Below are 23,899 nucleotides of genomic sequence, written 5' to 3' on the forward strand. Positions count from 1 at the left end.
TGTATTATACAGGAAATAATAAGTGATCAGATATGATAAGAGAACATGTCTCACTTTCTGTAAACTCGTCACTTGAAACGGATATTTTTAACAATACAAAGACAAATTAACAATATAGAAAATATAACGAAAACATACTGACACCCCCGGGCTTTATGAGAGATATGTAAAGTCAGTAAAGCATCAGGATAAATCAACAATGTCGTACAGGACAAAACAATAACATACACTGCATGACACATACTGAGTGTGACTGACACGGAGGCAGACACAAACACACTCACACAGACACACACACTCACTCACACATAAAACACACAGACATACACACACTCACTCAAACACACACAGACAGGCACACACACAAACACAGACACACACACTCACTCACACATAAAACACACAGACATACACACACTCACTCAAACACACACAGACAGGCACAAACACAGACACACACACTCACTCACACATAAAACACACAGACATACACACACTCACTCAAACACACACAGACAGGCACACACACAAACACAGACACACAGTGACACACACGCTCGCGGAGACACAGACACACATTAACACGCACAGACAGACTCACACGAACGAACACATACATACATACATACATACATACATACATTAATTAATTAATTAATTAATTAATTAATTAATTAATTAATTAATTGATTAATTAAATGATTATTTCCACCTGTGCACATATACTAACACTCCATATCCATATATACATACCTATCTCAATAAATGCATGAATCATACTGCTTTAAAACAACTCCATGCATGTGTATTAAAATAATGAAGTAAGCAGTTGTCGTTTACGATATATTGCAGAAACAGCATCACAGAGATTATGAGAAAAACTGCTCGTTTAATGAATGAACAAACCTTTCGCTGGATGTACGGTTGCTGAAAAATGGGATTGCATCCTTCAATCAAATATTTTCAAGTAATTCATATCGCTATATACACCAGCTAAGCCTGTTTTTATTTTTAATACTCGTTTAATTGGTGAAAATAGTCCACGCACAAATCAAAAAGGTCCACTAAGCATGCAGGAAGCATTCGCCCGAGTCACTGAGATGTTAAGGGTGGAAGAGTTACCTCCCTTGACGATCATCTCGAAGCCCCCACCAAGTATAGTCATCACAACACACATATTAACTGTGTGTACACAAAACCTCCCAATCTTTGTTTTCAACATTTATACCGTAACATAACTCGAGACGGAGTACGATTTATCTAGACTAAAGAAGATTGGTTTGTTTGTTAGTTGGCTGGTCCATAACTAATCGAGGCTGGAACAGTCCAGTGATTGACATCATGATCATGCATCCACACTAGTTGGGGGGAAAAGTGGTTTAACGTCGCGTCCAAGATTATTACACTTACATGCATGCACGTGTGTGTGTGTGTGTGCGTGCGTGCGTGCGTGTGTGTGTGTGTGCTTGCTTGTATTTGTCCGGACTAATGTCGTTTTTCTAGTGCTAAACCACTGAGATACCATGCCGAATTAGACATGAATACCCCACTCAGACACAGTATACTGACTCAGAACCGACCAATCCTTGTTCTAGCCTCTTAAGCAGGGTAAAAGCAAATACCCTATTTTAACATTCTTGACGCGGCCGGGGATCGAACTCCCGACCTTCCGCACCCCGGACAGACGCTCTACCACTAGACCACGGAGGCGGTCAGGGGTCATAACATTGCTGGGGGTAAGTAATGAAAACGGGTATGAGTAACAGTTTTCTCAAGTTTATATAGCCGTGTTAGAGATCAATTTCATAATTTCAGGTAAATAAGTATATCACCGCTCAATACATAACAAAAGTTTACATTTCTCATATAGCACAAGGAACGTTTAATACAATTCACAAACTGGTAGATCGAATAATTGATAAACACCAGTCGTTTTGTACTCGTTTATATCGACTATAAGACTTTTACTTTTTCTTATTGGTTACTTTCAGGATTATTTTCCTTGCTCAGTGATCGAACTAAAAATATAAATAGGCCAAGTAGTTGTTTTTTGTTGTTGTTGTTGTTGTTGTTGTTTTGTTTCTTCGGATGGTACGATGATAAAAGTGACGAGAATGTTAAAATATTAACGGTAAAGTTATGAAGCGTATTTGAGAGCGCCTTTAATTTACTTGAGCATTGAGCACCACTTGCTCAGGTAGGGACATAATTTTGTGATATTGTTTTTTCGTAAGCGTCATTATCAGGATCAACGGTAATTAAAAAAATATAAACTATAAAAAACGTAATTTATGTGTGGTTTGTATCCGTGAACCAATTGCTACAAGATAAAACGCCTGAATAATGATAATTCATTAAAAACTCTCGTAAAATCATTTAAGCCTAGTTACGCTACTAGCCAGACACCGACCATTGGTTATGTTGACACATGCGCACATTCAGACCGGGAGGATCGATACCGCACTCACGTGTGAACAGCGCATCAGGGACAGCGGATAGCACGGGCGGAGTTATGTCCCTTAGACCGTGTTAGTGAATAGACCCGTATCCAGAACAATCTGCGAGTTGTCCCTGCAGCACTCACTGACCCTAAGGGTTCAAGACGAGACGGGTTGTTATTATGTCGGTCTGTATAAACGAAAGCGTGACTGTTAAACTAGCATCTGTCATGCCTGCTTAGTCACGAGTACAATGTATTTGGTTTTGTACTGACAATAAAACAACGCAACTTTATAGAACAGTAGTATAGGTAATGGGGGTTCTGCCGCAACCCCACTTCAGCCAGATTTATATACCTATACCACCACTACAGGGGGAATTTTTTATGCAAAAATGATGATGCGATTCAACGATCGTCAATATTAATTAATGGATAAAATTTACTATAGCCCACGAGGATATTGGAAAGGTATAGGAGCAATGAAAAAAATTAGCCACTGCGGCTAAAGTATCTAAAGTTGTGGCCAAAGATTGGTTAAAGAAACAAGCGATGTGGCAAATATACTTACCGGCACCGCGTTATATACCGAGGAAGAATTTTGATATTTTTACAACGAGTGAAGTTCATCAGGCTGACCTCTGGTTTCTTCCCCATGATAAGGTAAGAACAAAGTAAGGAAAAGATATATGGATGAACAACTTCTTTATTATAATTAAGGGTGACGTTTCGGTGTAGATTCTAACACAGTTATAAAGCAAGTGATGTACAGAGAATGGTTGACAAATGACTCTCAAAGAAGGAATAATAATACACTTGCCTTGTTCTGCGGATATAAGGTTGTGGTAAGAGGGGGTGCAGTGAAATGGGTTTCTACTCCACTTGTGTGCGTGCTTGTGTGTCTAAATGTGTGTCTATGTATGTGTGTGTGCTTAAGAGTGTGTGTGTGTGTGTGTGTATGTGCTTAAAAGTGTGTGTGTGTGTGTGTGTGTTTGTATCTGTCTCAGTGTGTGTCTGCATGTGTCTGTGTTTCTGTGTGTGTCTGCATGAGTCTCCTTGTGTTTGTGTATGTGTGTGTCTCTCTCTGTCTGTCTGTGTGTCTGTATGTGTCTGTGTCTGTCTGTGTGTGTGTGCTCGCTTGTATTCGTCGGGAAAATTTGCCAGTTATTTATTGCTGGCTCAATGAGATAGTCCAATGCCGCAGCCTGACATGGGTACCTTACCCAGACATAACCCGCCTGTACTTGTTTTATCCTTTAATTCCCTTGTCTCTTTGTTTGTTGTTTAACGCCACAGCAATATTCCAGCTATATGACGGCCGTCTGTAAGTAATCGAGTCAGACAATCCAGTGATTGACATCATGGACATCGATCCACGCAATTGGGATGCGATGACATGCATCAACCAAGTCAGCGAGCCTGACCACCCGATCCAATCAGTCGCCTCTTGCTACATGCATAGTCGCCTTTTACGGCAAGCATGGGTTGCTGAAGATCTGTTCTACCCCGGATCTTCATGGGTCTCTTTAATTCCGAGCACCAGGCAGCCTAACAGGTGCGTCTTTAGGTATGCACAAGTCTGGGCTGGAACCACGACATTCCGCTGTCCGGGGATGCTCTCTCCACCAGACCACAGAGGCTGTCTGGGGTTGGTGAGAATGATGATGTTGTCGGTGATAAAAATGGCACCAGGCGCAGTCAGGCGTTATGATGGATGGAATGAGTGAGTTTGAGCGTCTTTTCCGCCTCATCAAAGGACGTCAGCTTAATTTTGGTGGAAAGCCCCAAATGGCTGTCTGTTGATCTTCATCGCGTTTCTAAACCCACGAGCTCTGAACGCATGGTAATGTTATACCAGTGTTCGTTATCGGGAGGAATCTAAGGTTCGAACCTACTATCAGCGTATCCTGACACGGTAAAGGGGCTTAATGTGACGCCTTTCACCTCTTTGCCACCAGTACCGTGGTCGAATGGTTAAGTTCACATTTTAGACCAACTTTTATACCACATTTACGTTTAAATCTGGAGGTGATACTCATAAGTCTTTTATTGTCTTTACACTTGAGCTCTACTGTGGAGATTTCGAGTTAGAATAGGTCTCCAGCAACCAACGAGTTTGTTGGTCATAAAGGGCCTGTCACTCGAGAGATGGTCAGCTACTCGAACGTATATAAACAGAGCAGCCAAGGATAAAAATGAAATCATATCAATATAAGAAAGTAGAAATCATATCAATGCAAAAACAGAAATTATGTGAACACCGAACTCACAATAGATATGCGTACCCTTCTCACACACAGGAGTCCCAAAGAGGGACAGGTCAGCCGAAATTGCCTAGGCAAACCTCTTAAACACTTAATGCAACAACAACAACAACAACAACAACATACTACGGTTTCACATCGGTACCAGTACGGTACACATTGAGGCCACCGGAGAGCCGCCGATCCATTACGGGGCTCTACCGGTGCTGTACCGACATTAACGAAGTCATACCGGAGTTCGGCCGTTGTAGTCCCTAAGTCCTAGTAGACTAAATTGATCAGGTGATCTAGCGTGGTGACTTTGTTGATTGCGTGACGTTGTAACCCGAAGGCGTGAGACATTACCTCTATCGGATACAGTATACTGACTCCGAGCCGACCAGTCCCTGTTTCAGTCCCTTACTGCCGAGTGCCAGACAGGGAAACAACAAGTGTACCATTTTTTAATGTCATTTGGATTGACGTGGCCGGCGATCGAATCACCTATGCTCTACCACCAGACCACGGAGGCGTCCCAATCAAAGATTGAATAAACGCGAACACATCAAGGATAAGCAGGAGAAGAGGGAGAGGAAGAAAAGAAGAAGAGAAAGGAGAAGAAAAATATGAAGAGGAAGAAGAAAAAGGAAGGAGAAGAAGAGGAGGGAGAGGAAAAAGTAGGGAGAAGAAGCAGAGGGGAGGAAGATGGGGAGGAAGGAGAAGAAAAGGGAGGCGAGAAAACGAGAGGAAAGGGAGGAAGAAGAGAAAGAGGAGAAGGAAAGAGAGGGGCAAGAAGGAGAGAAGGGGAAGAAGAGGAAGGAGAAGAGGAAGGAGAAGAGGAAGAAGAAGAGGAAGGGGAGGAAGGAGAAGAAGAGGAAGGGAGGAAGGAGAAGAAGAGGAAGGGAGGAAGAAGAAGAGGAAGAGGGGAGGGAGAAGAAGAGGAAGGAAAAGAAGAGAAGAAGAAGGAGAAGAAGTGGAAGAAGAAAAATGAGGAGAGGAGAAGAAGAAGAAGAGGAGGAAGAAGATAGAATGATTTCCTCTAATCACCCTACATACTTTAAGGCCCTTCGTTCAGGGAAATATATAAATATATTTTTGCTTCATATTTTTTCTTAAATTTGAAAAGAGTAAATGCAGCTGTTTAAGCAAACAACGCAGCTGGAATTCCTACGTGTAGATTCCCACGTGCAATGACAAACTGAAGATAAGATATAAGATAAGAAATATTTTATTGCTGTGTCACATGGCGTGTGCTACATTGAAGTCCGATCGAAAAGCCCTATCATACACAGGGGTATCAATAATAACGCAGTAAAAGCACCGAACGTGCTAAGATATGAATCTATATTAATATTAATGGTTAAAATATTACAAAAACATATTACTAAAACCTGAATATCTTAGTTCAACTAAGATAAGAACGTGTGTATTATAGAAACTAATGTGAGGGATGACATTTCCCTTAAACTTAAAGATGACGACAGCGACACGGACAAACGATAACTCTTCACGCGACATTAACAATGCGAATTGATCAGCTGATCATGATAGTAAACAATGGATTAATGAGTGAGGTTTGATTAAATTAGGGGCGGTGGGGTAGCCTAGTGATAAAAGCGTTCGCGCGTCACACCGAGAACCCGGGTTCGATTCCCCACATGGGTACAATGTCTTCAGTCCATTTCTAATGTCCCCTGCCGTGATATCGCTGGAATAATGCTTAAAGCGGCGTAAAACAATGCCCACTCACCTCACTTGAAGAAATAAACCCGATCTTACATTAGTATTCACAGGTAACTAAAATTGAGCTTCGTCTTCACCACTGCGGTGGTTACAGAATTTAAAAATATATTCAGAAAAAGGAGTTTCTGGGCGCTAATAGCGCCCCAACTCTATTTCCAAAGGGAGGGTACCACACCGGAGCTTGACTACGGTGAAACTGATTCCAAATACTGTGCGAATATTATGAAGTGCACAGGCGCTCTTATAACAACCGAAATTTTCTCAGTTTATGACTATTTGATTGCCCAGGATTCCCCAAAGCACTGTACCAAATTTCGTCATAATTCTTTTTGTGATACTATGGAACTCTGTGGATGAATTATTATTATTATCTGGAACAAATAACTTCAACTATCAAGTATGTAAAACTGTCCACGACAAACTGCCTGGATTTTCCTCTGTAAACTTCAATCCACTCAAACCACTAAACCTGCGTTAACGTAAGTATTATCAAGGATGTGGTGATTATTTCACTTATATAGCATAGTACGTGCGTACGTGCGTGTGTATGTGATGCAATGTGGGTTTTTTATTTACGTTAATCATGCGTTATTAAATATCTTTCTATTCAATTCACTTCCCTATTTGAACATACTGTTTGATTTAGTAAATAAAGAGTTATTAATAACTAATAGCTCATGTACAATGGAATTGCTTTCCATGCTCTCTCATTCTGAAGGTATATCCCTCTTTCCACACTCTGATAATCTGCCGTGTAAGTCATATTTAAGTTGCAAATCTCCTGATCAGTATAAACGGGTACTTATCAAGATAAAACTACAGTAAATATATTTATTCAGCTGTTTCAATAGGAAAATCTATAACATGCTATAAATAGAGTATTGATCTAATACTAACGGTATTTGTTGCCAGCACACATTGTACAAACTGCGTGATACTATCGTCATCGAGACAGGAGTGGTGCGATTATATAATGTTTATTTCAGTTTTTTAAAAGGATGAATCATCAGGCAACATTTCTTTTTAATAACACGTTACAGGTATGCGTACATATATTCTACAAATTTGAAATACCATCAGAAAGAATATAATATATAAAAAAAACGAGATATGAAATAGACAAAGATTAACTAAATACATTTATCATACGAATATTTCTTCGTGATTTGTTTATACATTATTACCTGATTTTACTTAAATGAAGATTTAAAATCAATGTCGTGAATAAATGTAATAATTATTTTGGGTTTTGAAATTTAATTTTATTACATAGAATATGAGTAATAGAGTATTGCCCCGTGTGCTATGCATGATAATGCATCATGTTTGTTTATGTGTATGCTCATATTCATCAACAACTCGTACATTACATGTTACCTTAAACACTGAAGAGATCAACAAATGCAGGTTAAATTAACTGGATTGTAATATGTACTCGTTCTGTAATTATTAAACATGTTTGCCCGTCAGGGAATTACAATACAACATTTAATTCACTCATCTATCATAAACCAGAAGTGTCGTTTGTTCACGAATACAATTTTGAAATGGGAATTTGGAAATATTGAGTTCATTTTGGGGAATATATGCAAAATGTGTGTTTAGCTATAACTAATACGTACCACCTGAATACATTATATCTTGTTGCGATGAATGATCAGAACATGAAATCTTCACTTTCTATGCGCAATGAAAATATGATTTATAATGGCAGCTACGATTGGTTAGTGATGAGCTCAGCGGCCGTAACTTTTATGGATTCATGTGAGCCATCCGTAAGTTCACGTGTCACGTGTACGGGCGTATCTAATCCTGTTTCATGAAGACCACGTTGACATGGATTTCAACGTTTTCATTCTTTCAATGCGACGTTTCGGTACAGACACTTGTACCTTTATCAAGCCAGTGATCCGAGAAGGACGCAAAACACCAATCCAGTATGTTGGTGTATCCCACCTAATTTGAATTCTGACATTATCGTTATGTAATTGTTGTACGGACATTAAAATACGTATGTGTTGTGATACATATGTGATCTGAATGTTGCAAAACACAAATTACAACACAAATATGTTTATATGTTGTACAACATGAATTAATACAACATAACAGTAATATGAATTATGTTGACCTATCAAATATGTGATCTATAGGCAATAGAAAAACCATTAACTGTTGGTAATACAATTTTAAGTATTATATATGTTGATCTATATGTTCTTAAACATTGGTAATAAAAGTGATGTGTTATTCCACCCATTTCACTCCTCCAGCAATCTGACTGAATCCCACTATCAAGACCCCTAATGATACAGTTGGCAACACCAACCACTCAATCCTTATGTTGTTATACGCCTACCAATGTTGGGAAAGTCGGGGGATACCGATCAACAACTGGATTGGACCTAGTTTTATTGTTAATAATACATAAACATATATAATTACAAAAACAAGGAACAGAGTGATATGCGATGGGATTAAACCATAGGGACGAAGCAAAAACATCGGGGTTTTGCAGTGTGTTCTTCAATGTGTAGTGAGCTAAAAAGGTCAACATTGTCTTAGACGAAGAAGAAGAAGACGATATTTATTTCTTGAATGATCCAATTCACGATATAAATATAAAATGAAATTCCTCACCAACGTTATTTTTCAAGTGTCCAAAGCTTTCCTTATATTATACCATCTACAAGTTTCAGTTTTCAGTTTTCTTGATGCTCCAGCTTCCAAAATGCCATTTAATGATATTGCCTATTTCTTTACCTACACCGACATCGAATATTAGTTTGAAGCTGAGGGCTTGACATACAGGTAATGCTATTGCCAATTCACACTTTCGTGATCAGGTTGATCTCAATATCGTTCAATAACGTCCATGTATTTTAAATACTTAGTAGGGGGAGAGGGGCGGTCGGGTAGCCTAGTGGTTAAAGCGTTGGCTCGTCACGCCGAAGACCCGGGTTCAATTCCCGACATGGGTACAATGTGTGAAGCCCATTTCTGGTGTCCCCCGCCGTGATATTGCTGGAATATTGCCAAAAGCGGCGTAAAACCATACTCACTCACTCACTAATAGGGGGAATTGTAAGATCTTAGATATTCATTGATGTAGCTGATGAAATATCAAGACCTAGATAAATTACAGGAATAGGTCAAAAAACCTTGAAGACACGTTCGTATTTGTATTTAGCTTTGGTATAAAATCTTATATTAAACAATGCATGTGGTCATATACGTGCGTTCGATTTACGACACACATTCATCGACTGACTAGAATTCTGAATTGAGTTATGGGAGAGGAGAACTCGCACGGCATGGCAGTTAAACCATAGCAAAAGGAATGAATCGGATGTTCTTTAGCTTCTTTTGAGAAGTATCTAAAGGATATTTACTATTGATGTAACGGATAAATGAACCATTATGTTGTTTTTATTATAATGTAATTACTGGGATTGGAGATCCGCCATAAAACCAGTTGATACTGACAGTTGATAGTTTATAGGGGCATTTTAACCCTGTCAATTTTACACCAGATGCATCTCATTGGCCCAGGGACCAGGCATGTTAAGCAAAAGCTTTTTTGACCATTTAAATAGTTCTGGATTTTCTATGAACACTCTTCCTCCTGTTGCCACACGCATGCAGTCATAAATAGAAGACGAGGTAGAAGAGAATGTTATTTAATGTTTCATATCTTGTATATGATACAATTATTACAATATAAAAATTCATAAAAAATATACAATATGCGGATGTATGACCTACAACACACCATATATATATATATATATATATATATATATATATATATATATATATATATATATATATATATATATATATGCGTAAAATACAGAATTTACTCAAAGAAAAAGAAAATTAATAGAATTTTGTTTCCACGACAAATAAATATCCCCAAAAATATTCCTGATCCTTTACTTTTTTGTTCAGTTTATCTCATCACATACAACGCATACAAATACAAAAACATCCAGTGGTAACAGAGATAATACAGTGTAATATTAGTGCAAGCTTTAAAAAATATTTTTTAAAAATAGGGTAGCAATGCGGCTGGGGAATTAACAACCTTGTTGTTCCGCACTAACAATACGTCTGGCGACCGTGCGCATCTGATGAAATTTAGAATTTGAGAAATTTCCATAATTTTAACCTCAAATATGAGTAAAGATTACAGCCAGTTAGAAATATACTTTGTCTTTCACAAAGTGGTGATTACAAATTGTTCAGCTTCTATCTGTGATTGGTGTTTTGGGGCGCGTAAATCTACCCATGCGTTTATGACGCATGCAGCCGGCGTGGCAGGATACGCTCACCTTTACGCGAACACCTGTTATCATCACTATCTGACAGTGTCATAAGCACATGCTCACGATGCAGTCGAAATCGTGCAATCTAATCTCATTTTAGCAGAGATTCTGAAAGGATTTTGTCACTTTCTTTTAATAAGTGACCGAAAAATAAATTATCACAAAACAAAAAAGGCACACACCCCACCACTACAGACTATCAATTGTTGTAACTTCAGAATGATAATAAAAGTAATCTAAACTTAAACAAAACTCAATCTCACTGAAGACATTGTTTTTTAATGTTACGTTTATCAGATTTGGCATGCCACAAGAATTAGCTCTTGGCCCATTTATATTTATAGTATATATTAACGTATACGTTAATATATACAATAAATATAAATGGGCCAAGAACTGCTCATCAGCAAACAGTCTAGTAATATATATGGTGTGGTGGTATTGGATAAATTTTGGGGTTACCTATCACAGGGACTCAACAAATCAATAATATTTTGTCATCATCCTCTAAATTCGTATCCTCATAAGGATTATTCAAGTACGAAGTGAAGCAGTCAACATTTGAGAATCTATAAAAAAAATTAATAGACCAATATTAGCATGAGTAGAATATTCTTTGTAAGTCTGGGATTAACAGCACCACCATTAATGAAAACCAATTTAGATTCAACAACTAGAAGCGGCAAGGATAGTGAAGTTTCTTTCATCAAGCCTATATTACGAAACTTGCTGGGCAACACATAAGGAAAAACATAGACTTAAAAACAACTAATTATACATAGAGTTGTCCACAGCCAATGTCCATCATATATATCTAACTTATTACCTTCCAATATTTCTACAGTTACTGAATATAAGTGGCGTAAAAAACCATAGTTATACATTTTGCTTTAACTTTTTTAAACGCCTCCATTCCAGGCATTTTACGTTCCTTGAACTCTTTGATTATGAAGTAAAGGAAGTAACATCTTTGTTACATGAATATACGTCGTAAATTTGAAACCAACAAATTAAACGTCTCTGACTACTTCGACCGTGGTGAAAGAGAACTTAACATACTACATACAAGGCTCAGATATAACTGTCTTAACCCCAATGCTGATTTATACCTATCTGAGTAAACCTATCTGATCAAATATGAATTGCACTGCACATTGTATATATTTGATCATATTTTATACTGATGTCTTAAATCCAAACGTGTAATTTTGATTGATGTCAATTACTTGATATTCCAATAAGGAGAGGATTTCATAAGTGAATTTCTTCATGGCTAGGCCTATTTTTTGTTGTTGATAAAATATGTTTAACTAAGGAAAGAAAGATCAAACGATGGAATTAACGAAGTGATAAATGAATAAATCTGGTGGAGGGTACCAAAATTATATATATAAATATTTGGTTGTCTTACCAGCAGGATACGTAGAGAAGGAGGGAGAAGGGGAGCGGATGGAGGGGAGGAGGGTGGAGTGAGGGGGCGGGAAGTGACGGGAGGTAGGTAAATGAAGGGGTGGAGTGAGAGGGAGGGAAGTGAGGGGGAGGGGTAGAAGGGAAAATGGTTGAACGGGGAGCGGAAGAAACATTACTTCGGAAATTTGGAGAATCTAATTCCATTTGTGTGAATATGAATTACAGTGAAGTACAAAATGCAACCCATTATCTATAATAACAGGGAACAACCAGTCTCAATTATCCTCCGAAACAGACTCCATGTGACCAAAGCCATACCTGCGTACCACTCATTGCGGCGGTTGTTGCATGTCACAGCATGTGATTTAGAAGTTTGACACTTTTATTTGTCCGATAGACATACATCAGTCACATTAAACTTGAATCAAATCCGTGATCAATATGCCATGCATATATTTATGGACGGTACATAAGTGGACATGTCCTGTAGTAGGTAGTAAATGGATAAGACATTTCCCAGAGAAAGTATGCTGTCAAAATAATTATTGATGACTTTTCACATTAACTTCCGGTTCTCAATCACATAAATTAGTTAATCTAAAAATATAGTCTATCACAAAGATACCCACTGCATACAACAACGCAAGATACACCCACGTGATTCTGCAATAGTTTGTTATTATACCAAAAAATGAAAGTATAAGTATTTATCAAACTTGATCTTACTGGGAATTAACAAGTCATGATTAAAAATATTTTTTCGTTAAACCGGTAAGAATATTAATCATACATCAATTCAACCACACAATTTGTGCCCCTTTTTTGATACCATGCATATACTCTGAATGATTACATGCGTGATAGTGATATTTTCACTGAAATAGTTGGATGCCCTTTTTCATTCAGGTAAAACAGACCAAAACAAATATGAAATAAGATCAACATTTATTTGGGGAGGCATACGGTTATAAGATGAACATTATTGAAACTAAACACTGCATGTTAGACCTTTAGCCAACAACACAAACAATTCATAAAATCAATATACAATAATATTCTGAAATACCGCAAACAATAATATATGCAATCTAAATGTAACTGAGATAAACTAATGTGTTTCGTAAGAAGTATTTTACTGACAGACGCTGAATCATCTCTATTATCCCATAATCCTCTCCATGTTGTTGGGTGTGGTTTTATGCAGGGATGTAACGAAGAACGTTATTGCTTAAAGGTATTATATATATTCATCAGGCATTCAGTGTCCTAAGGATTTCGTCGTAAGGTTATAACTATATTCTTAACACGAAAAGCATAACTGTACAGTCAGTTAACATCGCAAGTATGTGTCAAGATATTTAGTCACATGTACATATTTAACAGGAAATGCATAACAGTAGTCATTTGACATACATGAACTTCGTACTACTGTTGACAAGATAGTTACCTAACATAGAACTGTCACCAAAATATATAACATAACTAGCTGCTGCATTGCATTCATACATATTTCGCGTTAATGAAAATGAATTCGATATAAAAACTAATATTTTTGTCAAATATCTAAAAATAACAGGTGTGAATGCAGATATTCAAATAGAAATAAGGAAATTAGATTCCCATCATAAGTTTAGTATTCCTGAATTTTCTCTATTGACATGACGATGAAATAAAAGAATTTAACACACCCTTGACAAACAAACTTATGCTTACACAACATACTCATGTCTTATTACTGACTGGATAAAGAATTTATTTTAATCAGAATGGCGATTTAATTGTCTTATTGTTTATCTGCCTTCCTCATCGTGCGTTCTCTATTCATCATGTCGCTACAATATTATCCTTCTGGTGTTATTACTTAACCTACTCATGTTAATCCCACTCATCTATGATAATTCTTGTTACTGTTAACCTTTCACTTACCATACACAATTTTGTACAATGTTCATTATTCAGTCTTGCTTGAAAAAGGCACAATGATCTATACCGAAACATCGCTCTTACAGTAAGACTACAATAAAGAGGCTATTTATCCATAAACTTGTGCCTACTTGTGTCTTAGAAATGTCTTTGACACAATTCAGTTTAAAAAAGTTTAAAATTGAATGTTTTTTCATGCTACAATGGATGAAACGGAAACTTGTTGATTTACTGAGAATGGATGAAACAAGGAAACTATTGTTGATTTACTGAGCACTAGCTCTGTTGTGTCGACTTGGTTATATGTTAGACAATTGTAGACTAGCCAAATTCTGTCTTGATGGTACATTATCATGCGTACATTATTCTAGCAAGTATTAAATAAACGATTAAGACTGGATCACTGTGATGTTTACACAAATGACATCAGTTCATCCGAACAGTGATCAAAAGTCATATATTCCAACAAAGATGTTTGTTCTACTTTATATTTCTTAAATTCGCAATAAAAATGCTCGAAAAGACAATTTCAGGGTTTTCAGTTTGAACATCTGACAAAAAGATAACAGTTTCGGCTATTTGTCGAAAACGATTCGATTGGGTGTAAAAGGCAAAATAGTGTTTAAAATTATATGAATCGATCAATGAAAATCAATGATGACATCAAGTGTTCGAGATAGTAGTCTAATTGCTCACAGCCGCACTTGTTAACAGATAAAACTAATACACAGGAATCATTTCCTTCACTGTCGCGCTTTGAATTTACACACACAAAAACTATTTAAAAAACTAAAACTAACAGTTATCCTATACACTGAAATATCTATATTTGGACGCCGACTGTCCAAATCTCCTTTCTTTTGACGAAATCCGTTACATTAACACTCAGTACCAAGATTTCGTTAATCCAGACGACGTCCTCCCCGTGACAAAACCATCTGGGGAGACAGGGTTTTGCGGCACAAGTTAATGTAATACGATATTCTGTGCGTATGAGTACATGTGTTATTATCACCATTTTTATTGCTTCAGTTTCATCGTATTTTTTTCATTTGTGTAAACAGTATGAATAAAATAGTTCCACAAAACACAGAATATGTATACTTACCCTTAGCTGTGTCAGGCCCTGTACACGAATTTAGACATTGTAGTTGTGAACAATATTATGTTTAATGGCTTTGGTTCATTATCCTGAATTTACTTTGGGCCAACAGAGTGAACCCGTGCAGCGATCTACAGATTTGTGAACCACCCAAACCTTCGTGTAACGTTTAGATTCACTGTCAGTGTGGATTTGAAAATCAACCCTGAAAATTATTATATTTATTGAAATATTTAGATATGGTTTAGCTGATCGTGTGGCTCTGTGCATCCTTAAACAGACACGTTGGTTCTCTCTTCTCTGAATTCGAAATAGCGTTTTATAATGTGGATCACTGGATAGGTTTGGCCAAGGTTTTTCAGTCTCTATTTTCAGTCTAGTTATTCAGTCTAGTTATTCAGTCTAATCCTGCAACATTCAAATATGATTCAAACATATTTTTAGTATTGAGAAACGCGTCCTTAAATGTTTCTGTCGTGATACTGTTATTACCACGGTGACACTCCCGGTCGAAGTTTCTACCTGCAAGGTTTCATGGCACATTTGAAAACCAGAATATCTAATGACATTCTCGTTCCAAAACAAATAACGTGAGACTTTGTGACAAGGACATCCACAAGAGGGCGCCACCAACCATATATCACCATCTTCAAGTGCCACAATGTTAGCAGATCTCCGAGCGCTTGTGGACAGGCGCCATTTTCGAATGCCTTATCGTGAGTCCAACGTACATAAAAATGTATAAAATGACTCTTGATGTCGAATGAGGTTTATTGCGGTAATAAATCAGGCAGATTTATTGAAGGCAGGGCGTTTGTATCCGTCATAAGTGGCCCGTAAATAAGGACAAATTTCCGCCGTGTCTATGAGTGTGTTTGCATATCCTGGACTCGATGTTGCAATGAGTTCCAAGGATCGCCTGGTCCCTGCTCCATCCTAGGAACGTACACAGACACACATACTCAACATACACACATTCAGTCAGGGCTATTGACTATTGACAAATAAACATAGGAACAATTTTAAAGTAATCATACGATAACAAATAATCAACTGTAGTATCTCTGTTCAACAGTATTTGTTTCATTAACATTGGTCAACTGGTTGCAGAATGTGATCAACGTCGTTTAACCAAATTGAAACACATTGCATTACCGTTTGTCCTTGGATTGATTATAACAAGATTTCAACAATTTATATCAAATCGACAACCAATACCGTGTCCAGTTTCGGTTCATGTTTCGACTGAAGATTCCATCCAAGGTAAACTAGTATCCAGCACCAACCTCCAATGGGGAATATCATCCAACCTTTCAAAACGAATTGAAACCGCGGTGGTAACCATGTATCCTTGTAACAGTTGTGAATTCTGAACAGAAATTGTTCCACGGACACATTTCCAGAGTTCTATCCTGACCGTGCTTGTTCCTCTGTCCCCGGCGTTCATGTGAGGTGGAGAATAGTATTGTCCTTATATATTCTCACAATAAAATACTGATCCGTCTGAAGTTTGTTTATTACAGTATAGGCGATGTATTTCATTGAGTAAAATCTAAATTTGCTGACAGAATGTAAATATACTAAGCACCCAGCCCGGCAATAGCTGTAATAAACGGATTGGTGGCATCGCCACTACAGAGCTCCGAGCTTGATTTACAGGGCTATACTACCACAAAAGTGTCGGCTTCATATAAACCAAGTAAATTACTAGCTCAATTTCGACGCGATTTCCAACGTTTACATTTGTTTACTATCCTATTTTTATGGGCAAATTAATTCAATGTTCACGTTGGCATATACACCATAAAATCAGAGTGGCTAGGCTAGCAATTAGGCGGGAGATTGTAAATTTGCCTAAACGCTGGAACTTCAAAGCATTAGTCTCTGTTGTGCCTAATACAGAACAAGCTTGGCAAATATGAATTTAGTAAAACATTCAAGGAATCCATTTTTCCAAGAGCTATAAATACGGTTTAATATTCCATTTCTTATATATTGTTTTTCACTCATTTCCAAACATATTCTGTACCAATAAAAAAATCAAATACTTTAATATATTCTTCCTAATACCGTGTTATGGAAACGAGAATATTTTGAGCAAAGTGGGGTAATACATTGAAGACAGAAAACTCGACAACGTCGAGAAGAGTTTATGTCAAATTCAGTAGCATCACCTCAACGTTACATTTGACGCTCCTGAGACATACTGAACGTCTCATCAAGGACCAGTGTCTGTGAAACGTTATGACGTCATAAAAGCTGGTCAAAATGTCATAAGCCTAACAAACAAAAACAACAATTGTGAAAGTGTTTTTAATTTTATTTTTCAACATAATCTCCCTGCTTTTCAATAGACTTCTCATATCGATTTTCAATTCCAGTCAGGAAAGAGTTGTTTGAAGCCACCTTGAAAAACCCATTCACAGCACCTTTCAGGTCATTGTTGTCGTCATAGTTTCCACGAAGGTGTGTTTTCAGTTTAGGAAACGGGGAAATCACTTGGTGCCGGGTCTGGCAAGTATGGAGGGTGATGAAAGCTCTTCGAACCCACATTGTCGCACAGCAGCCTTTGCTGTGAAGCGTGACAAGAGGCGCTGTCATGAAAAAAATAGAACTCCAGCAGCTGCTTTTCTTTGAAAGAAACTCCCAGGCGATGAAGCATAGTAGGCACCGATAATCGTCTTTTGACTTTCCAAGTTATCAACAAGGATCATATCCTTTGCATCCAAGAAAAGAATGACCATAACTTCATTCACTTATTTTGAAGACCTGTTTTTCTTTAGTGCAAGAGAAGTGGAATGGTGACATTCCACCGATTGACGTTTTGATAATAGTGGTAGATCCATGTTTCATCACCCGTTACTAATCTCTCTTTGAATTTGACGAAATTCTCCTCAGTATAGTCTAATTTTTCTCTAGCAATGTGAGATCCTTGTGAGAAATTGAGAAACTTTAGCTTCCAAAGAGCAGGGGTTTTATTCATCTGTAAATGTTCATGAATAACAGTTTTAATGAATCCGTGACTTAGACCTTTGTCTTTCTCAAGTTCAGCAATGGTGATACGTTTATCTGACAGTATAGGTTTTTCTATCTCCTTGATTGAATCTTCATTGATGGAAGTTGAGGGAGGTATTTTGCCTAGATAGTTGTAGGCATGAGTGCACTTGATTACGTCATTTCTGCGTATATAAACTAGCGGCATATGTTTTTGGGGTGACCCTACACTAAATGATTTTGTTATTCCCAGAGTTAATGTACAATCGCCTTTTTGAGCGCCAGCTCGGTACTGCGTCAAGTTTTACACTGAGTTTATCAGGGACAAATAGTGCACTTTCATCAGCATGTAAAAGGAGACTTTTACTTTAGGCCGTACCAACACTGATACCATAATCAAGAATGTTCGTTGCCTGTGCAAGATCGTTAATGACTACTGAAAAACAGTAGTTGAGGACTAACACTCTTGTCTGACCCGACTATCCTATCTAAGCAAAATTATAGCGGCTTACGACTAAAATTTTAACTGCCATATGAGTTATTTTTTAAGCTGTCTTAAACCTATCGCAACGTTATCTTACTTAAGACACAAATCTTCGCTAAGACAATGAGAGCTTTTGTGATGGAGGTAAAATAAGCTGGGTGTTTTCCCAATGACGTCATCGATTATACATGGAAATCCCTTGATTGAAATTTTATTATAACTTTTTATCATTTCTTGGAAGATAAACAATTAAACCGCTGTTGAAAATAAATGGTGATGTTATTATTAATGTTGGTCACATTATTGTTATGAACAATGAATCTATGAAACTGTTGTTCTTTATAGATAGGTATAGCAAGCATTGAAGATTAATATATAGAATTCGAAAGGACGAATAAGCATTGTATTTAGCGAGCCTTGGCTACATACATTGTGTATATTCCTAAAACAGGACATTTATCTTCCCCAAACACACAAGCGTCATGACCTTTTTATCACGCAATGTCATACTTCTGTTCTTCATAATTCTGTGCTCGAAAAATATCTTCCAATCCAATCTCTCACAGACATTACCTAAACATTGCAAGCTTTCCTGATATGTATACATTAATATATATTACGTCATAAGGTAAGTGACGTGTCAGTCGGACAGTGACAACAGTCAATATAGTTCCAACTGAAACATGTTTCTTATACAATGGCGCAACTACATATATGCAAACAATAATTGCCTACACAAAGTGTTTCTACTTGCCCTTCGCGGCAATCCATCGTCTGTCCGCCAGAGTAACCGCCCTTTATCAAAGGGAAGCTGCTCTAACCCTAGTCAATGTTTTTAGAGTCTGCCTGTCCTGTCATAACGTTGCGAAGTGCAGTCACATGTACACACATTGACAAAACGACACAAGGTAACAATTCGGACATATTTCGGCCAAATCCAACTGTTTTATTTTGGGGGAAAGGTTCCAAGCCGCAGAGGTCTATAATCACAGATATGGAAACTGATCCGGCAAGGTCAGTGTCCTCGCTAAATTATTTCGCAATTTATATCTCCAAAGTTGCCCAAACTTGTAAAATGCTTTGCTACGTCACAGTTAGACGCTGATTTTCAGTATATTAGACTATGCTTTTGATAATGAAAGCAATTATCCCAGTAGTTTCTCCAGATTCCCGATGGTTAATTCTGACTCTATCACTGAATGACAATGGCCATGCCATGTTTGTTGGAAAGCACTGAAAATAGTCCCCTCTTGACCTTTAATACTCAGCCACTCTATCCGCATATGACCCCAACGGATATCGTTTTTATCCGATGACCTTATCCTGCCGAGAACCCTACTCATTATGTGATAAAGACATATTTGTGTAAATAAGTAGCAATGACGTTGCGGGACGAGGCAATTATGTCGCAAGTATGTCACATTTTACTACGTTCTTTGCATTCGGTTAATAATAAACGTGCAACCGAATAATTTATAAACAAAGCTAGGATGACAGCCGTGCACCGCTTAACCTTGCAAACAACAATGTTCATAGGAGAAACATTTAGGCCCCACAAAACCGGAAGTAAAGAACATCAAAGCTCAGTCTCCAAAGATGACTCTAAATCAGCTCTATCAGACCACATCCGTGACAACCCAAGCTACAGCATTCAGTGGGATAAAGTCAAAGCCCTCACCTACAACCTCAAAGACTTAAATCAGGAAACTACAAGAAGCCATCAACATCAAAAGACTCCAACCATCAATCAACCGTGACCAAGGCCATGAAAACGCAACCTTCTGATCTGGAGTCAGACGCGCTACCGTTGCGCAAACCGGGCCGTCTGAAAGCCACGAAAACTTAAGGTACTCCTAGTACAATAGTTGTCCTTCAAATTGTATTTGTCACGTCTCAGCTTTATTCCTTTCACAGTGCGTGACGTTTTCGTGCTGAAATGTTACCAGTGTTATAGAGATAGATAAACTATATATTTTATTATTTCTTAAAGACAACAACAACGACAATTTGACCACAAACCCGATTTCGTCACGATCCCTTTACGGTACTTCCAGTAGAATGGATGTCCTTAAAATTGTACCTGTCACATCTCAGCTGTATTCCTTTCACATTACGTGACGTTTTCGTTCTATAATGTTACCAGTGTTAAAGAGATAGATAAACTATATATTTTATTATTTCTTAAAGACAGCAACAACATCGACAATTTGACCCCAAACACGACTTTTTCCCGATCCCTTTACGGTACTTCCAGTAGAATGGATGTCCTTAAATTTGTACCTGTCACATCTCAGCTGTATTCCTTTCACATTACGTGACGTTTTCTTTCTATAATGTTACCTGTGTTAAAGAGATAGATAAACTATATTTTTTATTATTTCTTAAAGACAACAACAACGACAATTTGACCCCAAACCCGATTTCATCACGATCCCGTTTCATTTCTCACTCAAATTTGCAAAACGTTAAATTGACCCCGACGTGATTTGAACACGCAACCTTCTGATCTGGAGTCAGACGCGCTACCGTTGCGCCACAGGGCCGTCTGAAAGCCAGGAAAACTATACGGTACTCCTAAAACTATAGTTGTCCTTCAAATTGTATTTGTCACGTCTCAGCTTTATTCCTTTCACAGTACGTGATGTTTTCGTGCTGAAATGTTACCAGTGTTATAGAGATAAATAAACTATATATTTTATTATTTCTTAAAGACAACAACAACGACAAATTGACCCCAAACACGATTTCGTCACGATCCCGTTTCATTTCTCACTCAAATTTGCAAAACGTTAAATTGACCCCGACGTGATTTGAACACGCAACCTTCTGATCTGGAGACAGACGCGCTACCGTTGCGCCACAGGGCCGTCGAAAAGCCAGGAAAACTATACGGTACTGCTAGTACTATAGTTGTCCTTCAAATTGTATTTGTCACGTCTCAGCTTTATTCCTTTCACAGTACGTGATGTTTTCGTGCTGAAAAGTTACCAGTGTTATAGAGATAAATAAACTATATATTTTATTATTTCTTAAAGACAACAACAACGACAAATTGACCCCAAACCCGATTTCGTCACGATCCCGTTTCATTTCTCACTCAAATTTGCAAAACGTTAAATTGACCCCGACGTGATTTGAACACGCAACCTTCTGATCTGGAGTCAGACGCGCTACCGTTGCGCCACAGGGCCGTCCGAAAGCAAGAAAACTATAAGGTACTAAGAGTAGACTGTGTTCTTTAAAATGTTACCTGTTACATCTAAAAACCTTCCCTTTTCACACAGAACGTGATATTCTCTTCTGAATTCATACCAGTGTAAGAGAGATAGATTACAATTCATTTGTTTCTCATTTCTTAAAGACAGCAACAACAAAGACAATTTGACCCCAAACCCGATTTCGTCACGATCCCGTTTCATTTCTCACTCAAATTTGCAAAACGTTAAATTGACCCCGACGTGATTTGAACACGCAACCTTCTGATCTGGAGTCAGACGCGCTACCGTTGCGCCACAGGGCCGTCCGAAAGCAAGAAAACTATACGGTACTCCTAAAACTATAGTTGTCCTTCAAATTGTATTTGTCACGTCTCAGCTTTATTCCTTTCACAGTACGTGATGTTTTCGTGCTGAAATGTTACCAGTGTTATAGAGATAAATAAACTATATATTTTATTATTTCTTAAAGACAACAACAACGACAAATTGACCCCAAACCCGATTTCGTCACGATCCCGTTTCATTTCTCACTCAAATTTGCAAAACGTTAAATTGACCCCGACGTGATTTGAACACGCAACCTTCTGGTCTGGAGTCAGACGCGCTACCGTTGCGCCACAGGGCCGTCTGAAAGCCAGGATAACTATACGGTACTGCTAGTACTATAGTTGTCCTTCAAATTGTATTTGTCACGTCTCAGCTTTATTCCTTTCACAGTACGTGATGTTTTCGTGCTGAAAAGTTACCAGTGTTATAGAGATAAATAAACTATATATTCTATTATTTCTTAAAGACAACAACAACGACAAATTGACCCCAAACCCGATTTCGTCACGATCCCGTTTCATTTCTCACTCAAATTTGCAAAACGTTAAATTGACCCCGACGTGATTTGAACACGCAACCTTCTGATCTGGAGTCAGACGCGCTACCGTTGCGCCACAGGGCCGTCCGAAAGCAAGAAAACTATAAGGTACTAAGAGTAGACTGTGTTCTTTAAAATGTTACCTGTTACATCTAAAAACCTTCCCTTTTCACACAGAACGTGATATTCTCTTCTGAATTCATACCAGTGTAAGAGAGATAGATTACAATTCATTTGTTTCTCATTTCTTAAAGACAGCAACAACAAAGACAATTTGACCCCAAACCCGATTTCGTCACGATCCCGTTTCATTTCTCACTCAAATTTGCAATACGTTAAATTGACCCCGACGTGATTTGAACACGCAACTTTCTGATCTGGAGTCAGACGCGCTACCGTTGCGCCACAGGGCCGTCGGAAAGCAAGAAAACTATAAGGTGCTAAGAGTAGACTCTGTTCTTTAAAATGTTACCTGTTACATCTAAAAACCTTCCCTTTTCACACAGAACGTGATATTCTCTTCTGAATTCATACCAGTGTAAGAGAGATAGATTACAATTCATTTGTTTCTCATTTCTTAAAGACATCAACAACAAAGACAATTTGACCCCAAACCCGATTTCGTCACGATCCCGTTTCATTTCTCACTCAAATTTGCAAAACGTTAAATTGACCCCGACGTGATTTGAACACGCAACCTTCTGATCTGGAGTCAGACGCGCTACCGTTGCGCCACAGGGCCGTCTGAAAGCCAGGATAACTATACGGTACTGCTAGTACTATAGTTGTCCTTCAAATTGTATTTGTCACGTCTCAGCTTTATTCCTTTCACAGTACGTGATGTTTTCGTGCTGAAAAGTTACCAGTGTTATAGAAATAAATAAACTATATATTTTATTATTTCTTAAAGACAACAACAACGACAAATTGACCCCAAACCCGATTTCGTCACGATCCCGTTTCATTTCTCACTCAAATTTGCAAAACGTTAAATTGACCCCGACGTGATTTGAACACGCAACCTTCTGATCTGGAGTCAGACGCGCTACCGTTGCGCCACAGGGCCGTCGGAAAGCAAGAAAACTATAAGGTACTAAGAGTAGACTGTGTTCTTTAAAATGTTACCTGTTACATCTAAAAACCTTCCCTTTT

At 38.0% G+C, this 23,899-nt stretch overlaps 1 protein-coding gene and 9 non-coding genes across 10 annotated transcripts; 1 reads left to right on the forward strand and 9 right to left on the reverse strand.

The window, feature by feature from the left end:
- The first annotated feature begins 5,306 nt into the window (after positions 1–5,306).
- Positions 5,307–5,708, forward strand: LOC139450899 (uncharacterized). Its single transcript, XM_071232727.1, has one exon. The coding sequence runs from the start codon at positions 5,307–5,309 to the stop codon at positions 5,706–5,708; it is 402 nt and encodes a 133-aa protein (XP_071088828.1).
- A 15,427-nt stretch (positions 5,709–21,135) lies between these two features.
- On the reverse strand, positions 21,136–21,207 carry Trnaw-cca (transfer RNA tryptophan (anticodon CCA)). Its single transcript has one exon. It is a non-coding gene; the product is annotated as a tRNA-Trp (tRNA).
- A 252-nt stretch (positions 21,208–21,459) lies between these two features.
- On the reverse strand, positions 21,460–21,531 carry Trnaw-cca (transfer RNA tryptophan (anticodon CCA)). The gene has a single exon. It is a non-coding gene; the product is annotated as a tRNA-Trp (tRNA).
- Positions 21,532–21,783: 252 nt separating this feature from the next.
- Trnaw-cca (transfer RNA tryptophan (anticodon CCA)) lies at positions 21,784–21,855 on the reverse strand. The gene has a single exon. It is a non-coding gene; the product is annotated as a tRNA-Trp (tRNA).
- Positions 21,856–22,112: 257 nt separating this feature from the next.
- Positions 22,113–22,184, reverse strand: Trnaw-cca (transfer RNA tryptophan (anticodon CCA)). Its single transcript has one exon. It is a non-coding gene; the product is annotated as a tRNA-Trp (tRNA).
- Positions 22,185–22,435: 251 nt separating this feature from the next.
- Positions 22,436–22,507, reverse strand: Trnaw-cca (transfer RNA tryptophan (anticodon CCA)). Its single transcript has one exon. It is a non-coding gene; the product is annotated as a tRNA-Trp (tRNA).
- Positions 22,508–22,759: 252 nt separating this feature from the next.
- Positions 22,760–22,831, reverse strand: Trnaw-cca (transfer RNA tryptophan (anticodon CCA)). The gene has a single exon. It is a non-coding gene; the product is annotated as a tRNA-Trp (tRNA).
- Positions 22,832–23,088: 257 nt separating this feature from the next.
- Positions 23,089–23,160, reverse strand: Trnaw-cca (transfer RNA tryptophan (anticodon CCA)). The gene has a single exon. It is a non-coding gene; the product is annotated as a tRNA-Trp (tRNA).
- Positions 23,161–23,417: 257 nt separating this feature from the next.
- Trnaw-cca (transfer RNA tryptophan (anticodon CCA)) lies at positions 23,418–23,489 on the reverse strand. The gene has a single exon. It is a non-coding gene; the product is annotated as a tRNA-Trp (tRNA).
- Positions 23,490–23,741: 252 nt separating this feature from the next.
- Trnaw-cca (transfer RNA tryptophan (anticodon CCA)) lies at positions 23,742–23,813 on the reverse strand. The gene has a single exon. It is a non-coding gene; the product is annotated as a tRNA-Trp (tRNA).
- Between the last annotated feature and the right edge of the window lie 86 nt (positions 23,814–23,899).

This window comes from Haliotis cracherodii, unplaced genomic scaffold (genome assembly GCF_022045235.1).
Source record: "Haliotis cracherodii isolate W230 unplaced genomic scaffold, xgHalCrac1.p SCAF_8, whole genome shotgun sequence".
Classification (NCBI taxonomy): Eukaryota; Metazoa; Mollusca; class Gastropoda; order Lepetellida; family Haliotidae; genus Haliotis; species Haliotis cracherodii.